General features: G+C 40.9%; 1 protein-coding gene across 1 annotated transcript in view; it reads left to right on the top strand.

The window, feature by feature from the left end:
* The window catches only part of ryr3 (ryanodine receptor 3), a gene marked incomplete at its 5' end in the record, with an annotated part of 112,034 nt that overhangs the window by 18,619 nt on the left and 75,998 nt on the right, over positions 1 to 17,417 (top strand). Inside the window, 9 exon segments of the mRNA XM_084001045.1 lie at positions 3,818 to 3,922; positions 6,369 to 6,389; positions 10,398 to 10,472; positions 10,749 to 10,827; positions 11,236 to 11,348; positions 13,483 to 13,582; positions 13,963 to 14,056; positions 14,497 to 14,571; positions 15,821 to 15,977. Coding sequence (XP_083857171.1) covers positions 3,818 to 3,922; positions 6,369 to 6,389; positions 10,398 to 10,472; positions 10,749 to 10,827; positions 11,236 to 11,348; positions 13,483 to 13,582; positions 13,963 to 14,056; positions 14,497 to 14,571; positions 15,821 to 15,977 — 819 coding nt within the window.

Raw genomic sequence — 17,417 nt, 5'->3', positions numbered from 1 at the left:
CTTATTGTTTAGAGGAGTGATGGTTCCCATTGTGACTGAATGATGTGAATATGCATCTTTCACATCTGCGGTGATGTAACAACACACCAGCGCTGTCAGTTCTCTGTTACACGTCTCATTAATTTTCTTTTTGACAAGACGCACTGTATGGTCTTCAAAGAAAAGAAAAAAAGAAAAAAAAAGCATGCTGAAATGAGGCACTGCTTTGGCTCTGCAGAACCTGTTTCTAAATAGGAACATAGTCATTGTATATCATTTTGTGCATCATTAGTCACAGCATTTTCAGAGATATTTCTGAAACGTTTCGATGGGAGAGTTCACTGTCAGTCAGTATTGCAGATGTACGTGGAAGAGACAATGCAGCAGATATATTTATACTGATAATACAGATACTCTTTTGGTTTTGGCTTCACCCTTAGTTGCTACAACTGTAAAACTTTCCACTGCCAGGTTTGGATGTTTTTTGGAGCTGTGCATATCAATTAAAGCCAGCTTTTTTTTTTCTTTTAAATTGGGCCACTGAGCATTAAGACTGTGAAAAATTTGGAATAGTGAGGCATGTTTTTGCTCACCCACCTGGAGCTGTTGTTCAGCTACACCTGCAGAGCTCTAAAGACAGTTAGTCACAAACACATCTCTCCTTTCACCTTGGTACCGGTGACAATGCTCCGGACCTCCTTGGGTTTGAAATGTGGCCGAGTGTCGAGGGGGAGACGGCTGTGGTTTGGCACGCGGGGAGGGGCCGTCATCTGCTGGCTGATCTCAGGTGTTGACACCTCGTTTTCCAGACTCTAATGAAGCCTGGCTGCCTGCCGCTGCTGCTGCTGGAGGTGAAGAGAGGATGAAACATGGGAGTCATTAGGTTCAATTGAAGAACAATTCTAAATGTTTGCATTGTTCCACATACAGTATGATATACTATAACAACGTATTGTTAAGCTTCCATCGTTCTTGTGCTGTCACTGTTTTTGGGATGATGAAGATTCATTAAAAAACGACATTGGGGCAGACCTCTCTGCAAAAATGCGTTGGCGGCGGTGTTTTGGTATTAACAGCATCAGAATGGTTCGTGTGGGATGAGCTCAGAATAAACTGCAGTGTCCATGTTCAGTATAATGAAGCAATGTGTTGTTACCCAGTGTGAGGTTGTGGCTCACTGATGTGCTTTTAATAGTTTTTTTTTGACAACAATAGAGAAATAAACCCCATCAGGCACTGGCTACTTTAGACAGTGGGGTCACTTCATTGTTTGCTTTGGTCTTTTCATCAGTTTTGATGACGCTTAGAAATCTCTGGACTATCACCAGACTTTATAATTTTATGATCCTTTTCATTTCTGCTTACACGGCTGTTTGTTAGGGAACAAGAGGGAGTTAATGGGATTAATGGGAACAGCAGATGACTTTGAAAAGATGGGAGAAATCTCCATATTTCACTTTTTATTTTTATTTTTTATTTTTATATAAATCTCCTTTGAATAGCCTGCATATAATGTAATAATCTAAAATGTCAAATTGTTTGATCTTCTGAAGGATCATTTCACTTATTTTTACAGCTTATATCATTGTACTGTCTCAGGCTCCCTGTAGAGTGTGGGAAAAAAAATTAGACTTTGTAAAAGGTCAGTGTGACCATGGAGACAGTCTTTTTCTATTCAAAGACATGGCAGAATGTTCAGTATGTCTGCCCAACCCTGGAAGAAGTATGATAATTGGAAAATTGTCAGTGAATAATTCATAAGAGGTGTAAGGTCTGCAGCAGGTTGCGAGTTATCGCTGTAGAAGGTCGTATGACACCACAGGTGTAGCTGCGTCTTGTCATGTTGCATCCGCTTGAAGGCAAAAGTAAATATGCCTCTGGCCCTCGCTCGAGTTATGTGGTGAGATAAATAGATTTTGGGGCTTGTTGGCCCATTATCAACGCCTCTTCCCATTATAGTTTTTGTTTTTTGGTCAGTGGCAAAATCTTATCTGGGTGTAAATGCAATTAAATGATGAATATCAGAGTGGACAGAATCTGCTTGCAGGCTGCGGGTTATATAGCACACAGAAGTGGACACACACACCCACATACACACACACATAGTGGTTGCTGGAGGTTCCCTTGCATGTTTGTGTTGAGTTACAGAGCGGTGCCATCCTCATTATCACCCAGCAGCCCTCCCCTCTGCTCACATTTCTCACTTCACTGCAGAGTTCAAGGGTCGGCCGGTTGTGTTACGGAGTCGGGGCCGGCGCCCAACACCTTAAATCACTCCTGGTGTGTCGGGTAGAGATGGACAGTGATGCATGGCATATGAAGCCAGCTATTGTTTTGAAATAGGAGACAAATTCTATTAAGTATACGTACTAAATCATACCGAGGGGATAATAGGGTGAGGATATGAAACAATAATATATGACTGTGTGTTTGTTTACATGTTGTATATATGCCATGTCAGCAGTGTGGTGTTCACAGTCAACAGTGCCATCTAGCATATCACCAAGTGAATACATTTTTCATACTTTGAACAGCGGATGCTATTAATAAGGAGGTCCCAGGTCTCTGAACTGCTTTAAAGAAGAAACTAATTTACAAGGATTATGTAATCTCAGATGACTTGCGATTTTTTAATTACCTAAATAATGATTTAAAATATAGGCCACAATATACTTCATATTCCTCTCATCAGTATGCACTGGCTCTTTGATAAACCTGAGTTGGCTTTTTTTTATTGCTTCCCAATAAAACACACCTTGACAGTATATTATCCCCTTGTTTCAAAAGTTTACACACAAACATAAACAGTTTGCTCACAAGTGGAGGACCAGTGTGCAGCCTGTTACAGCACCGAGCCAGACGGAGACAACCCAAGGTGCTGAGAGGAATACGGCCGCCCCACACTAATTATCGGTCATTGCAGTTGCGCTCTGAACGCCTTTTGACAGCCCTCCTCATAATCCCCAGCCACTCGTTAGCTACACACCGGGATGGCAGAGAAGTTGGAAGTCATCAGAATTATTTATGAGCACCACTCCTCACTGAGCAGTTTAATCATTTCACTTGGTCTCTTGTCTCAGATCAGGCCCTGCAGTTAAAACCGTATCCAATTACCGCCATGGAAATATTCGTTAAATATGAGACTGTAGACGAAATGTTACGCGCATAAATAAGTGTGTGCACATGATGAAATGTTGCTGTTATCTACAGTATATGATTCATTTCTTTCAGGTGGATAAAAACATTCAGCATGTGTGTGTAAATAGTCAATCATAGGAAAGTTAAGGCAATGTCTAGTTGTCCTTATGGATTTGGTAAATGGGAGTTCAAATATCTTTTTGATGTCAGCTGAAGAAGTTTCCTCCAAAAATGTATAATATATTTCTTCACTGAGCCATCATAGGCTTCAGTTGGGGCTATTTCAAAACTGACACTGCAAATTTCATCGGTCACTCAACTGCCTGCATGTCACAGTTCATCAGTCTGTTTGGCCGTCAACTTTTATAATGTCAGTGGGCATCATACAATGTGTTTATAAACTGCATTGCTGAATCCATTTCTGCTCTCTGAGCTCTTCAATGGAACAGTTGTAGAAAGGTTGAGGTCTAGTGCTACCTGGTATTTTCCTCTTAGGGATCAGTGAAGGGATTTCAAGGAGAATAAATCGCTGCCACATTGTTTTGTGCCCAGGAGAGGAGCCTGTCATTGCCACTTCAACTTCAAACTGTTTCTTCTCCTCTGTCCCCTTGTCCTCCACTCCATCTCCCCTCCTCCTCCCTTCCTCTCCCTCCCTCTCTCCTCCTTAATTTCCTTTCCCATCTTTCCCTCCATCCTGCAGTATGTTCCTCCGGACCTGTGTATTTGTAACTTTGTGCTGGAGCAGTCCCTGTCAGTGCGGGCCCTGCAGGAGATGCTGGCTAACACTGGGCAGAGCAGCGAAGGGGTGAGTACCTCCCTTCCTCACACTGACACCCCCCGCCCGCCTCTCCCTGTCCTGCTCACACAAACACACTCAAACACTTGTATACTCGACACATCCATGCACACTCTTGTACACAATCCAATCTGCAGTCTACCAGCAGCACAACATGCCCTTGAGTCAAGTTGAAGTTAGAAGTTTCACTCTTGTATTTCTATGTACGATGATCTATAAAGGGTAATGGAACAATATTATTTCAAACTGTTTTCTTGTTACTGTAATTTTAGCTGAAGGGATGTTGATTGAATGGACTCCCTCACTGGCACAGCCGTCAAAGCAGTGGGGGAGGGGGCTGGTGTGGGGGGCAAATGCCCTGAATTGGTTTACAAAGGCTGGAAACATTTCAAGGGTTTTTTGAGGACATCAAATCAAGGCCAAGCCCAACCATGATGCTTTAGCTGTTTACCCTAACCCAATGTATTCAAATGTGTTTCAGGCTTCACATGAATACAAGCCTTCCAGATGGAAACGTCCGCTTTAAATATCAGATTGGGAAATAAAACATAGGTCCAGCTAGCATCAATTTGTGGGGGCTGGTCATTAATATTTAGTATACAAGAAATGCAACTGTAACAAAAAAAATTTTAAGCTGAAAAGTACCTGCTTCTGGCTCCGCTACAGTAGCTGAGTCTTGTCATGCTGGATAGATGCCCTGCTTCCCTCACTTGGAACCTGCAAATACAAGTTAATCATTTTGATTTACATTTTATGTAAAAAAAGAAAGAAAAGATTTTTCTTAAATCATTAAATTATTACATTTATACTATGAAATTTGTCTGATATTACATTAATAAACAAAGGGGGGTGGGGTGGACGGCCTGCAAGATAGGAACAAAGTGCAAATATAGAAATGTTTTATTGCATTGGCCATGACAATGAGTTTGGATGAAATAAATACAACCAGAAACAGGCACCCTTTCATAACATAATTAATATGATTGTCAGGGTTAAGAGTTAATTATTTAGCCCATACATAAAACTGTTTGCTGGAAACACTAACTCTGATAAGTGATAATGTTAAAAATCAATAGGGGTTGGAATAGGTTGGATTGGCTCCCGGTGGTATTTAGAGCAAGCAGACAGACCTAACAATGGGCTGAACTACTTCAACACAGAGATCTGTAATTGAATCCTAAACAGGAGCTGTCTCTTTTCATTCTCTGTAACGTCTCCCTGTTTTGCGAAAAAGAGATCAGAAGGCTCAGAAAATGAAAGGCCGTCAGGGGTCAACGAAAAGGTGGGGGGAATTATCTGTGAGTGCTCTGCTGCATTCAGGACCGCCTCCTCTCCTGGCCCCTGCGCTCTTTTTGATTTACGCTAAACCGTGTGCGTGCGAGGCAAGGCGAGCCCCTTCCTCAGGGCTCTGCTCCACTTGGCTTGGCATGTTTATCAGAGCAGGTAAGTAATCTTTGATCAGGCAGATTCTCTCCACTGACACGGGGGGTGTCATCGACAGCAGTGAAGCCATCCGGTGGGGATGATGCGTCTACTCTGTAAACCAGCATCAGATGTTCATATTCACTGGTGCTACTGCGCTCTAATGGAGTCATTTCATGTGTCATTTAATCTCATCACCAAGCTCTTAACAGCTATGGAGCCATAAGGATGGGTCAAGACATGGAAAGGCCCTCGGCGCCCTCATTTGGATGACATTTTTTGGCACTTTCCTCTGAACATGTTTGGGGAAAAACAAAGAGAAAACAGCGCTTAATCTCAAATACATGTTAGGAATAAATTTACATAGGCCTACAACAAGTTGTGTCTCAGATGTGGTGTTTTTCTTTTCATCACTGTTCCTATTGGATACGAATGGTCTTTGTTTACTTTTACTTTGAAAGCATTCCTGATTTCAACTAAAACTTAGGACAGACCGCTAGTATTCTTGGAACAGAGATGACAAAGCTAATGGTAGCATGAATGAATCATTGTGCAGTACAGATGTTGCTATTAGAGAAACCTAAGCATTGCACAGCATTGCGATGATGTTTGCAAGATGAATTTGAATAAAGATACAAAATAGCCCCAAATTGTGTGCTGTGCTGGGCTGCTCTGGCCACAGTTGTACTTTCATGCACAACACAGCCCTCTGGCTTAGATGGTTCTTTAAGTGTCTTATTTTGTAAACCGCTTGGGTCCTCTCCGCTGGAGATTCAGGCCTGCATTGTTATTAGCCTGGGTAGCAGATTTGTTTTGTGCTCAACAGAGCAACATTGTTGGCTGGCCTTGTCTGGCAAGACAACATGATGTTGGCTAGAATACAAACTCTCTGGTAGCAAGGCTAATAAATCACCCTCCTCTTCCTCTCTGCAGTAAGGGCCCATTTCTCTCTATTGTTACTCTGAGATTTGTGTAATTGACTGCCATACATCCCAATAACACGTTCTTTTCATCTGTATTTGTGTGTTAATAGAGCGGTGACCATGACAAATGGGTAGGTCCATCAGTTCATTCATCCATCATGTTGTCAGTGTGCATGACAGATATACTGACTGCCCAACACAAGGATTTAACGTCCGTCACTTTCACTTGAAATGACGCCTATTTCTTGATTGTCATAAAAGCTGCATTTAGAGCTTGTACAGCATTAACTTTATACGTGTATGACAGGACCTACATCGTAGGGAGATATTAAGCTAATGGCAGTACATTTCAATTTTTCCACCTCACCACATATTGTACAAATGGATATTGGAAGACATTTATTTCTGTGCCGACTCCCCTAGGACAGTAAATTAAGCTTTCACCTCAACATAGCTCGACTCATTCTCTTTTCCGCAGCCAGTCTGGGGACAATCAATTAGCTTGTCACAGATGTCTCTGAACTTTAACACTTGACAATCTCGAAATAGACATCCATTGGTGCTGTCACCTTGTGCACATGAGTCACATATTTTGCCTGGCCTCTTTGAAGACTACTTTGTTTGCAAGCACTTTCAAGTTATGCCTCTAATTTGCTCCAAAGCATTCACTAATCCCTTTTTGTTGCTTTTAATGTAATAAACTCAAGCCATAGTATACTGCTTAACATGTCTGCCCTGTTAAAATGCATACATTTATATCATTTAGGAATGCACTCTGATAAGTCATATACCGGTAATTTAATCTAAATGAAAGGATCAGAAAGCCCATACGATGGAAAAAAAAAACTCACTTTGTGGTTTGGGTGTGCTGCTCTGTTTTCTCTGGGTTTGGTCTCTAACATCAGTTAAATTTAGGGGTATTGACACGAGGAAATGTCCTGAAATCAGTTTTTGATGTTACACAGTGAACTTCAGGAGCACTACTGTTGAGCAAAGCTGCTTGAGATCAATCAAGGATGACTGCCAACACACTTCACTTGATTATTTTTTTCCCCCATCCTTGGTTTCAATTTTTAGTATATGGTTGGTATTTCTATAATTATTTTAACGTTCTGTAACTGTTACATATTAGGCTACATGATATGATATCCTGATATAAGGGGGTTGTAATTAGGTAAATTTAAAGCAAATGGTGCATGATCCCTGCCTCATTATCCAGATGATTTGAAGGACAGGGCAGTGAGTGTGTACAGGAGAACCAATATTTCATTTGGCACTTAGCTAATGTGTCTGCAATAAATCTTTTCTACATGGCCTTAAAAGACAGATTAGGGTGCCTTTCCCTGTGTGCAGGATATTGTACATTGGGGTAAATTACTTAGTCATGGTTTAATGGCTCTGCCAGGAGACAGCAGGCAATAAAAAAAGTACAATGCGTTAAGGAGATGAATAGGTAGATAAGAAAACCATCCATGGGTTGTTTGACTTTCTTAACATAACAAAACTCTTAAATCAATAATAGCCTATATTTATGATCAACATGGGCAGGGTGTTATGATTAGCTTAATTTGGGTGTTTTACCCAGAGCAAAATAGTTCAACAGCTGGAACAACGCAAATCTGTCAAAAACAAGAAAGCATGACAAACTAGATACAGATTAATGTCCCTTTAACGCGCTTAGAAATCACTGAAAGAACACGTTTTCTTCACAGAACTTACCTGGAAACATCATGTTGTTTGGAAGTCACGTTAATCCGGTGATGGTGGTCAGTAACGTTAGTCCATGCCCACATCGAAAAAGGGAATTCTGGGCTCTTAATTTACCGAAAAAAACAAAAACAAAACATGGGTAAATAAACTAGCATACTTCTTCCTCGTCTATTGACTTTTATTGGCGGTTTAGCCATAGCCAGAGCGATATCGCTCTGGCCATAGCGGTTAGCAACCAGCTTTTGGCTGTAAAAAACGAGCTGCCATGGCAACATCCTACTTCCGGTTCCTGTTCCGATTCTTAAAAAAAAAATCTTTCAAGTGAAGACTTTTTCTGTTTCATGTAGTATTATCCGAAGACTTGGTAAATAAATATTCATCAATTAGCCTAATTAATAGAATAATCTAATCTCTGTTAATTAAAAAATGCGACAGTTGGGTGGTTCTAGCAGGGACCAGAATCAAATAGGCAAGCAGGTAAGGACTGTAGGTTAATTAATGGTAGGGTAACTATGGTAACAATGCTAGTCACCTGAAGGCGGGATGGTGGAGCAACAGTTGTTGTGGAAGTTGTAACTGTTGACAGAAGAAGACCAATGTCTGGTGGAAGCTGGCTGCAAACAATTAGCTGTTATGCTAACAAACAGAAGTGCAGGTGAACTCGGTGGTGTCCCGGGAATGTCAAGTAAGAAAGTTAGCATGGTTTTATATTACCGTATGCTCATTATGTGAGGTAAGCAAGTCAAATACGGACATATGGAAATATCTAGTTTGCTAGCTTGTTGTGCATAAATTAGCATGTTATTGTAAAAAAAAAAAAAGGGAAAAAAAAGAAATCAATTCTCATATGCCCCATGGTGGTTTTCTTTTTCAAAATATACAATACTAACAAACAGCAGCTATTTGCCATCAAAAGCTTGTAATTGGTGCCTTTCTCATGTAGCTAAAGCCATCCAGGGCTATCCTGACCCTATAGTGCTAATGCTAAAGCTAAGTGGTCCATTTTGTTTATTTAGCTGTATTTAACTTTGGTTGCACTGTAAAGTCAAGCTATGCTCTGGAGTAACTGTTACTAGCATGGAGTTTAAAGCCAACTATTTACCATGGCACAGGATCAATTTTGCTCTCTAGCTATGTCTTCTTGACTAAAAAGGAAATAGTCACTAATGAGCCGGTATTAATAAAAACATAGATACAGCTTATACCTCCTCCTCCCCAAACACACTTGTATGCCTAGAGACACATATGCACAATTTCTCTGCCTCTGTGTTTAACACAAATTCACTCCAAGCTCTTTAGGATACAGTACTTACAACCAGAGGAGCAACAAACCAAAGGTCACAGTTCCTGGCAGTGATGTGTCAGCATGACAGCGGGCCTGAAATACAGGCTGGCTCTATCTCTGTACCCCCTCCTGCACTCCCAGCTGTTGCTGGATACTCTTCCCATTTTTCTTTTGATCGAACCCTCAGTTTCCTTTTTTGTCTGTCTTATGCAAGCTAGCTGGGAGAGACTTGGTAGCCAAGGGAGAATTGGCTTAGGGTCATGTTCGAGGGACAGTCGGGAGTTCCCTTTAGGTCATCATTTTGAATGTGACCCCACGAGAAAACACACAAATTAACGCTGACAACTGAGCAAGAAAGATGATAGCCTCCATGTATTGCTTGTTGGATAAACACTACGGTTTATGGCACAGTGGTGAGCAGTGTCACAGCTGTTTCCGGAGTTTAAATGTTATTTATCACTCTTCAAATCAGACAGACCGGACACCCTGCATTAACTGCAGGTTAAAAGAGTTTATAGCCTTAATAATAAAGATTTCCACTGGGGGAATGAGAAATCTCTTACAAGTATAAAATGTATAGGCGACTCTCTAAAAACTAGCAAAATATATTTTAACCCTTACAATGGAAATCATGTTACAGACTTAACAGTTCCATATTTGTAGCGTTTATCCATCCACCCAAATGGAAAGTGCTGTTACAGCGATGATTTAGATGTCAATGCTTATGGTATATTTCTTTTTTCTTCTGCTGCTAGAGGTTGATTAAAAAGGTAAGTAGAATGTTCTTTATTGAAGAAAAAACCCTCATCTTTTTTCTTTGCTGCTCAACAATTTTCTCACATTTCCTCAGGCATTTTGCAACTGTGCAGCACAGTTATTGTTTGTCACAAGAATGGGCAAGTTCTCTAATGAGTGTGGTACTATACATGTTTGTGTTTGTTAGTTTCTTTGACTGTGTAGTTTGTGTAGTTTTTTTGTGTGTTTTCCTTCCTCCGTCTTTGTCCGTGGTATGCTTGCACTTGGAATGGAGGTCCAAATTAAACAATACTTGATCCTTTCAGTTCCATGCAGTTTACCTGACCAGGTCCAGAAAACAAGGATGCTAGGACATCATAATAATCTGTTACCTTTTTTTCCCCGGCAGGCGGGTCAAGGCGGTGGACATCGGACCCTGCTCTATGGTCATGCCATCCTCCTACGTCACTCCTTCAGTGGTATGGTGAGTAATTAATATAATTTGATGCAACACATGCTGACATCAAGAAGACATGTACGTAGGCTATATATGTTTTTTTTTTTATTATTATATTAATTGATTAAATGATAACTGTGTAAAATATCAGAAAACTGTGACTTCTCAACTTCCATGAGACAAATGGTACTGTAAGTTTTAACAGAAGGCCTAAACTGTTGTATTGGATATTTAAACAATAGCTGGTTTCTACTCACAGCTTGTTAAAAGTGTTTAACACTAATTTTATTTTTCACTTGCCAGTACTTGACCTGTTTGAAGACATCAAGGTCTCTTACAGACAAGCTGTCGTTCGATGTCGGACTACAAGAAGATTCAATAGGTACAGTATGACTGAAAGAGTTCACTTTGCCTTTTTCTGGAATTTCCTGAATAGCCATTTCAGGTCAACCTAACCTTGAGATGGAATCAATACCCATGGGAGAAGTAGTGTAACTGCACATTTGCTGGGTGTGTACAGTAATGCTACATTTGACATTTGACCTACAGGGCTGCTTCAGGACATTTGTCAAGTGGAAATGATTCTTCAATTACTCCTCCAGTCATTTTAGGATGATGGACATCCCCATGCTTTTTGCTACTAAAGTTATATGGACTCTGAGACAAGTCAGGACTCTCTGAAATTACACATTAATACTGTATATGACGATGATGGACAGTAAATGTGCTCCAATGGTTTTTTCTGTTTTATCACCAGTTAATCAATAATGTATTCACTCTGTGTCTCCAGGTGAAGCCTGTTGGTGGACCATCCACCCTGCGTCCAAGCAGAGATCCGAGGGAGAGAAAGTCCGCATCGGAGACGACCTGATTCTTGTCAGCGTGTCAACGGAGAGATACCTGGTAGGTCAAGTTTGGTACCTTCTGAATACGAAAGATCAGAACTGACCTGTAAGAAGAAAGGTGAGAAGAATGACAAGGGGTAAAAGTTCTTTTTTGTTTTGTTTGCACTAATCCTACATAGTTTGTTCTTCAGTGACACTGAAACTCTGATGCTTTTTCTTATATGGAAGATGTACTGTATATTAATTCTGGTAGAATGTATTAATTCAATTCAATAATACTTTATTTAGCCCAGTAAATATAGCAGCAGCTTGTTCACCAGGCCAACAAACACACCCACATTCAGTAGGAGAAGAGAAACTACACTATTAATCATAAAAGTGAAGAAATCGTAGGTTACAAGGTGAAAAAAGCATATGTGGAATTGGTAATTATTAATATATTTCTTATTTCTATATTTATTCTGAGTCCTTCCTTCGTTTTTATCATCAGAGAATTATCCATTTCAGACTGGACATCACAGTACAGAAAGAAGCTGCGGTTTTAAAAGATGTTGGTTTAATTGCAGCTCACACAATTTTCATATAAACAGCAGGCGTCCATTCAGTTTCCCACTTGGAGATAAGCTTTTTCTTATGAATATTTACTGTTTATCAGACACATCAGATGGATTCTCTTGTTGTTAATGCAGACTGTATTTTCCTTTGTCAGATCTCACTTAATTCACCTTTGCTCTGTTGTTCTTGGGCTGCGAAATGTTTTTATGCCAAATAAAATCGTCTGCCTGTAAACTTGCTCCGAGAATTGAGCAATATACAAAATGAGAAAAGGGAGGGTTGTTATTTTCCCAGATTATTAGCCCTACATAGCTGGAGTTATCCGCTTTGGTTCACTGTCTGTCTCAAAAGGCACTTTGCAAACTTTCATAGCTGTCAGATAGTTCTGATAGCCGTCTCACTCCAGACAACTTCAGAGTGACAAGGCAATTCAAGGGGAAAACTTTAAAACTTTACTCAGCTATCTGTAATGGAAATCTGATTACCTGTAAAGCCCCCCTGTGCATTTTCCTTCTAAAAATTATTTTTAGGGAAGGCATCCATCTGACTGATGAGCTTAGAGTTAATGCTGTCTCCCTTATGCATGGCTATACACCCGACCTCAATTAACTTACTTGGTGAAGAGAGAGGAGAGGGGGATTTCAAGAGGGAAAGTGAGAGGGAAAAGAAGAGGCAGAGAGGAATGGGAAAAGGGAGGGGCAGAGACGTGTCAGGCATAGAGGAGTGAGGAGCACTAGCTTCCAGTGGCTGCCCTGGCCCCTCCGGGAGGGAAATGTGCAATTAAAGCAAAACTGGCCAAGAGCCAGACTTTCATCTCCTCCAATGGGAAATCTTCACCTGATTCGGCCTCGACAGAAAATCAGCTTTTGAAGAATGGCACGCAGAGAATCAAGCAAAAGTAATCAGTGTTCAATTACTGTGAACAATCACAGACTGTCTTTTTAGGATGTGGGGCGTTTGTTGCTTCATCTCTTTGTGTCCAGTTTGGCTGAATTGTGTCAGCAGTTTCCTTTTGTGCTGCTTCAAGTGTTCAGGTCAGGACAGTTGGAAAAAAATGATCAAGGTGAAAAGAAAGTGAGGCTAAACATACCATAACCGACTCAGCAGTTGCATGCACAACACATGTCAACATGTAAGAAAAATGATACCGAAATACATGTTATACTGAACATCACAGACTAGTACAAATACTAAACAGATGTTTGTTGTCATTCTATATTAACATATTTTATCCAATCAACACATCAGCTCTTGGATGTGGAGGATGTACAGTACAGTAGCTGAAGGCCAGGATCATTAAAAGCTTCCACCCGCCTCTGAATCCAGCCTGTAGGAAAACGGGAGCCACTCCAAGAGATTCTGCTGGAAGGAATGATTGTGGAGTATTATCTGGACATTTCTACAAAGAAAAACACTGATGCAGTAGTGTTTTTTAGCCCACAGTGTTATAACACGGCAGCTCCAGAGGACAGACAAGTTTTTTTTAATCTCTTTTTTAAATGCCAACTCGCGCCTCTGTGCAGAATTGCTGAATCTCAGTGTTTATCTATATTTCCCTCCTGTAAACACAACTGCTTTACTCGCTGTCTCCTCCCCTTTGTCTGAAGTCCTGTGTAACCTGCCCCTCTCTCTTGCAGCACCTCTCTATCTCCAATGGCAACATCCAGGTGGACGCCTCCTTCATGCAAACTCTGTGGAACGTCCAGCCGACCTGCTCCTCAGGCAACATGGCTGTAGGCAAGTTCATGGCAGCAGCAACCCCAGTAGAAGCTGTGTTGTATCCACTTTTAAATACATTTTAAATAATGTTATCGAATCCTGTTGCTCTTTTACATCCAAAGATCTTCTGAACATATAAATGATAAGGAAAAAAGTAATCAAAGTTAAGAGGAGAACTCATATTACATTATTTCTGGAGAAAAACAACCTTCAAAAACTCATATGTCAATCAAGATTTTAGACTGTAGACTTTACATTTCCATGTTCATTTCTTCACCGTGTCATTAAGAACAACCAGAAACCAATGATAAAGAATATCTGCATAATCAAAGAGGAAAACAAATATGATTGATAAAAATATGATAAAATAAATTATCCCCCTTTTTTTGTCCTATTAGGGTATTTGATTGGTGGACATGTGATGCGTCTTTGTCATGGGCACGATGAGAGCTTGACTATCCCTGGAGCGGACAAGAACGATGAGGAGCAGAGGTTAGTGGATAATTAAAGTACATTTTAGCCAAGAAAGTCAGTATTTAAAAAGTCTGAACAACAACTGTGGAAGTACCTTTAGAGATAATAAAAGAGAGACACTGTGTTTTTTTGTAGCAGCTACCCAGGTCCCAAGTGTTGTTCAAGTGTGCATTAAGGTACTTCTGATAAAATTACATTGCAGCAACAATATATGGCTCATAACTCCTGTGTTTATTATTAATAAAAAAAGAATCTAGGAGAGGTAAATAAAATATACTGCAAGGTGTCAATCAACCATGGGAGAACTTCTTGTCCAAATGCTTGAGAAGTGTTGGTGCTCCCTGTGCCAGAGCAGCAGCAGCGCTAGTAGGAACTCTTCAAGGTATTTTATTTCCACTGTGACTTGAAAGACTCAGAAATAACAGCAGCCTCCCCCTCCTCTGTCTTTCTGCCTCCAGGATCGTCAACTACGAGGCGGGGAAGGGAGCGTCTAGGGCCCGATCACTGTGGAGACTGGAGCCTCTCAGGATCAGGTGAGATCAGACTCAAATACACACATACACATGCTGAATAAAATACAGTCAATAACGTAGAAATCCTGACATAGCGTTCTCTCAGACATACACCACCAGGAAGATGTCTTTTTCCAGTGGGATCTCTCTGTGAAGACTAAAAAGGAGTTGCTTCTTTATGTGTGAATGTTACAGCTTCGGTACTGTAGGTCGTGTACAATCCTCACCTCCCTCCGCTCTGAGCTGTCACTACACATTAGTTGCCAGAGTCCTTCAGAGAGTGAGCTTCTGTTTACCATCCCTTTCAATCTACTTCTGTCTGTGTCTTTCCTCCTCTCTCTTCTTCCTCTTCTTCCTCTCTTTCCTTTCTTTAACTGGCCACCCACGCAACCCCCCCCCACCCCCGACCGGCATCGTCTGCCAGCTCTCACTGGGACTGCCTGTCACAGTCTGTACACCTTGAAAAGGCGCAGGTGCATCTGTTGAGGCACACGTTCTCCCTCCTTCAGCTCAGGGAGGAATTTTTAACAGTAATTTAGTTACTGCGTCTGTAAAAGAAAACTTCTTTACTACTTACTTGTCCCGCCTGTACAGTAGTTACGTTTATTTTTTTTTAAATACTTTATTTATTCATTTTCAGATGTACAAAACAGAACATCAAGGTTAACAGCAACCCAAACTATTACCCCTATCTTCCCACCCCTCTCCTCTAAAGCAGGTTGGGGGAGAAAAAAAAGTGGGAAAAACTGTGCCCATCCTTGACTGTAATCAAATTAAACAAAAAAAATTACAGAAGAATAAATATTCAAACACAATCAAGATCTTAAGGTAACATGAGAGTCCTCTCTGCTGTGTGGTATGATCAAGAAATGGTTGCCATATCTGAATCTGTAGTTATTTTTTGCAAACATTTTGAAGATATTCTACTTGATTCCGATTGAAATGGCATTGCCAATGTGACCTAAAACAAAAAAGGAAGACTTCTGGTCCACAGTAACATAAACAAATATCAGCGGTATTTTTTTTTCTGTCATTCACAAAGTCAGCATTCATGATTTGGAAGTTTGAACATGGAGAGCAATTTAGTCAACCAGCCAACAGATGCTTTTGCAGCACTCTGCTACATTTGGGTTTTGGTTAGTGGTTTTATTCCAGTGCAAGAACAGCAGGATAGAATATGCATGTTGAGATTATCTACCAGAGAATTTATACCATTAAAAAGTCCTTGAATGCAGTCCTGAATCTGAAGTTTGTGACTCTGTGTGTTTAGCTGGAGCGGTAGCCACATCCGGTGGGGCCAGCCCTTCAGGCTACGTCACCTCTCCACCGGCTATTACCTGGCGCTGACCGAGGACAGTGGTCTCATCCTGCAGGACCGAGCAAAGTCCGACACCGATGCCACTGCCTTCTGCTTCAGGGTCTCCAAGGTTAGTGCTCTCTCTTTCCCCTTTACTGATGTAATTAAATTATTCTATTTTTACAACCAGAACCAGTCCTGATGTGCCCTTTGAGCAAGGCAGTTACATCACCAGAAAGCGGCCCCTGGGTGTAAATGTAAATAAATGCTCTCGGTCGACTTACCTCATTAAAAGAGGATTCAAAATATCTGACCGCACTTCATCACAGGCTCCTGAGGTTGGGGCTGTAAACTCTCAGTGAGCTCATGGCTCGCCACCACAAATTGACCTTTTCACAGCTGCTGAGTAGACGGCACTGTAAATGCTGGAGCAAGCATTCATGTTGTCAACTGGCTTAATTACCGCTGGCTGGGTTATAGCCACTTTCAATTAGGAAGGGATGGGACACTTTTATCACAACTATGGTATTAAGATTCAATGTAATCTATTGGAGGGATTTCAGGATACCTACTTTGTGTTCTTCCATTCCCTTTGCGTTGTTTTTTCTCTTCCTAATTACCCGTCCTTTTTATCTCACTTTGTTTTAAACTCTCTCTCTCTCTCTTTCTCTCTCTCACTCTGAGGGTGTTTCAGTTCTTTCGTTTTAATAGCGCGCTTTCCAAAAATAAAGTCTCGCTGCCAAAAATAACTCAGAGAAAGGAGAAAGGGGCACATGGCTTACTTGAAATTCAGACTGAAAATAGATAATTTACTGAAGCTCAGATACTGTTGTTCCGTTTACTTGGAGATTGTGTAGTTTCGATGCAGGTGATTTGACTTCTTGCTGTCTAGTTGAGTCATAATTATTTTAATACAAAATGAGGCAATTATTTCCTATGCACTGTTTTCGAGCCTCTACACAAATCTCTTGTCTATCAAAGTTAGACCTGGATTAATCCCAGTACAACAGGCTAATGCCTTTATGTGAAAACCTCTACAGTTGATTCTGTGGATTTACCGTTTGTTGCCTAAGTAATCCTACAGTATTATCCCACCCTGGAATAGCGGCAGCCACATAAACAGCACAATGCCATGAGTCACCTTCAGAGCACCATTGTGTCCCTGTAGATATCCTTTTATCTACAACAGGTATACAGTATGAAATCCCCCTGAGAGCCGTACACTTCTGACGCTTCAATTTTCTAACCCATCCCACGCCTGACAACAGAGTGTAATTGCTCTCAGTAATCACTACTCCTGCAGGACCCCACAAGCTTTTTAGGATTACTGGTGGTTCATGTTGTTTTAAAAAAATAAATATACTGTAGTAGTGCATAAAAAGTCTCTCCTTCCACCCACTGTATACGCAACCTGGTGGCAGTTGGCTCCTGTAGCTAAAAAAGGTCAGTGCTTTGTCATGTTGAACATTGGCATTAATATGTTCCTGCTACTCGCTGTCGACTGCAATTGGCTGCATTGCTCCATCTCTCCTGAGCCAGAAATGTAGCAGAGCTAATGAGGCTGGAGGCA

This window comes from Trachurus trachurus (genome assembly GCF_905171665.1).
Source record: "Trachurus trachurus genome assembly, chromosome: 24".
Classification (NCBI taxonomy): domain Eukaryota; kingdom Metazoa; phylum Chordata; class Actinopteri; order Carangiformes; family Carangidae; genus Trachurus; species Trachurus trachurus.
This window is presented reverse-complemented; position numbering and strand designations above follow the sequence as displayed.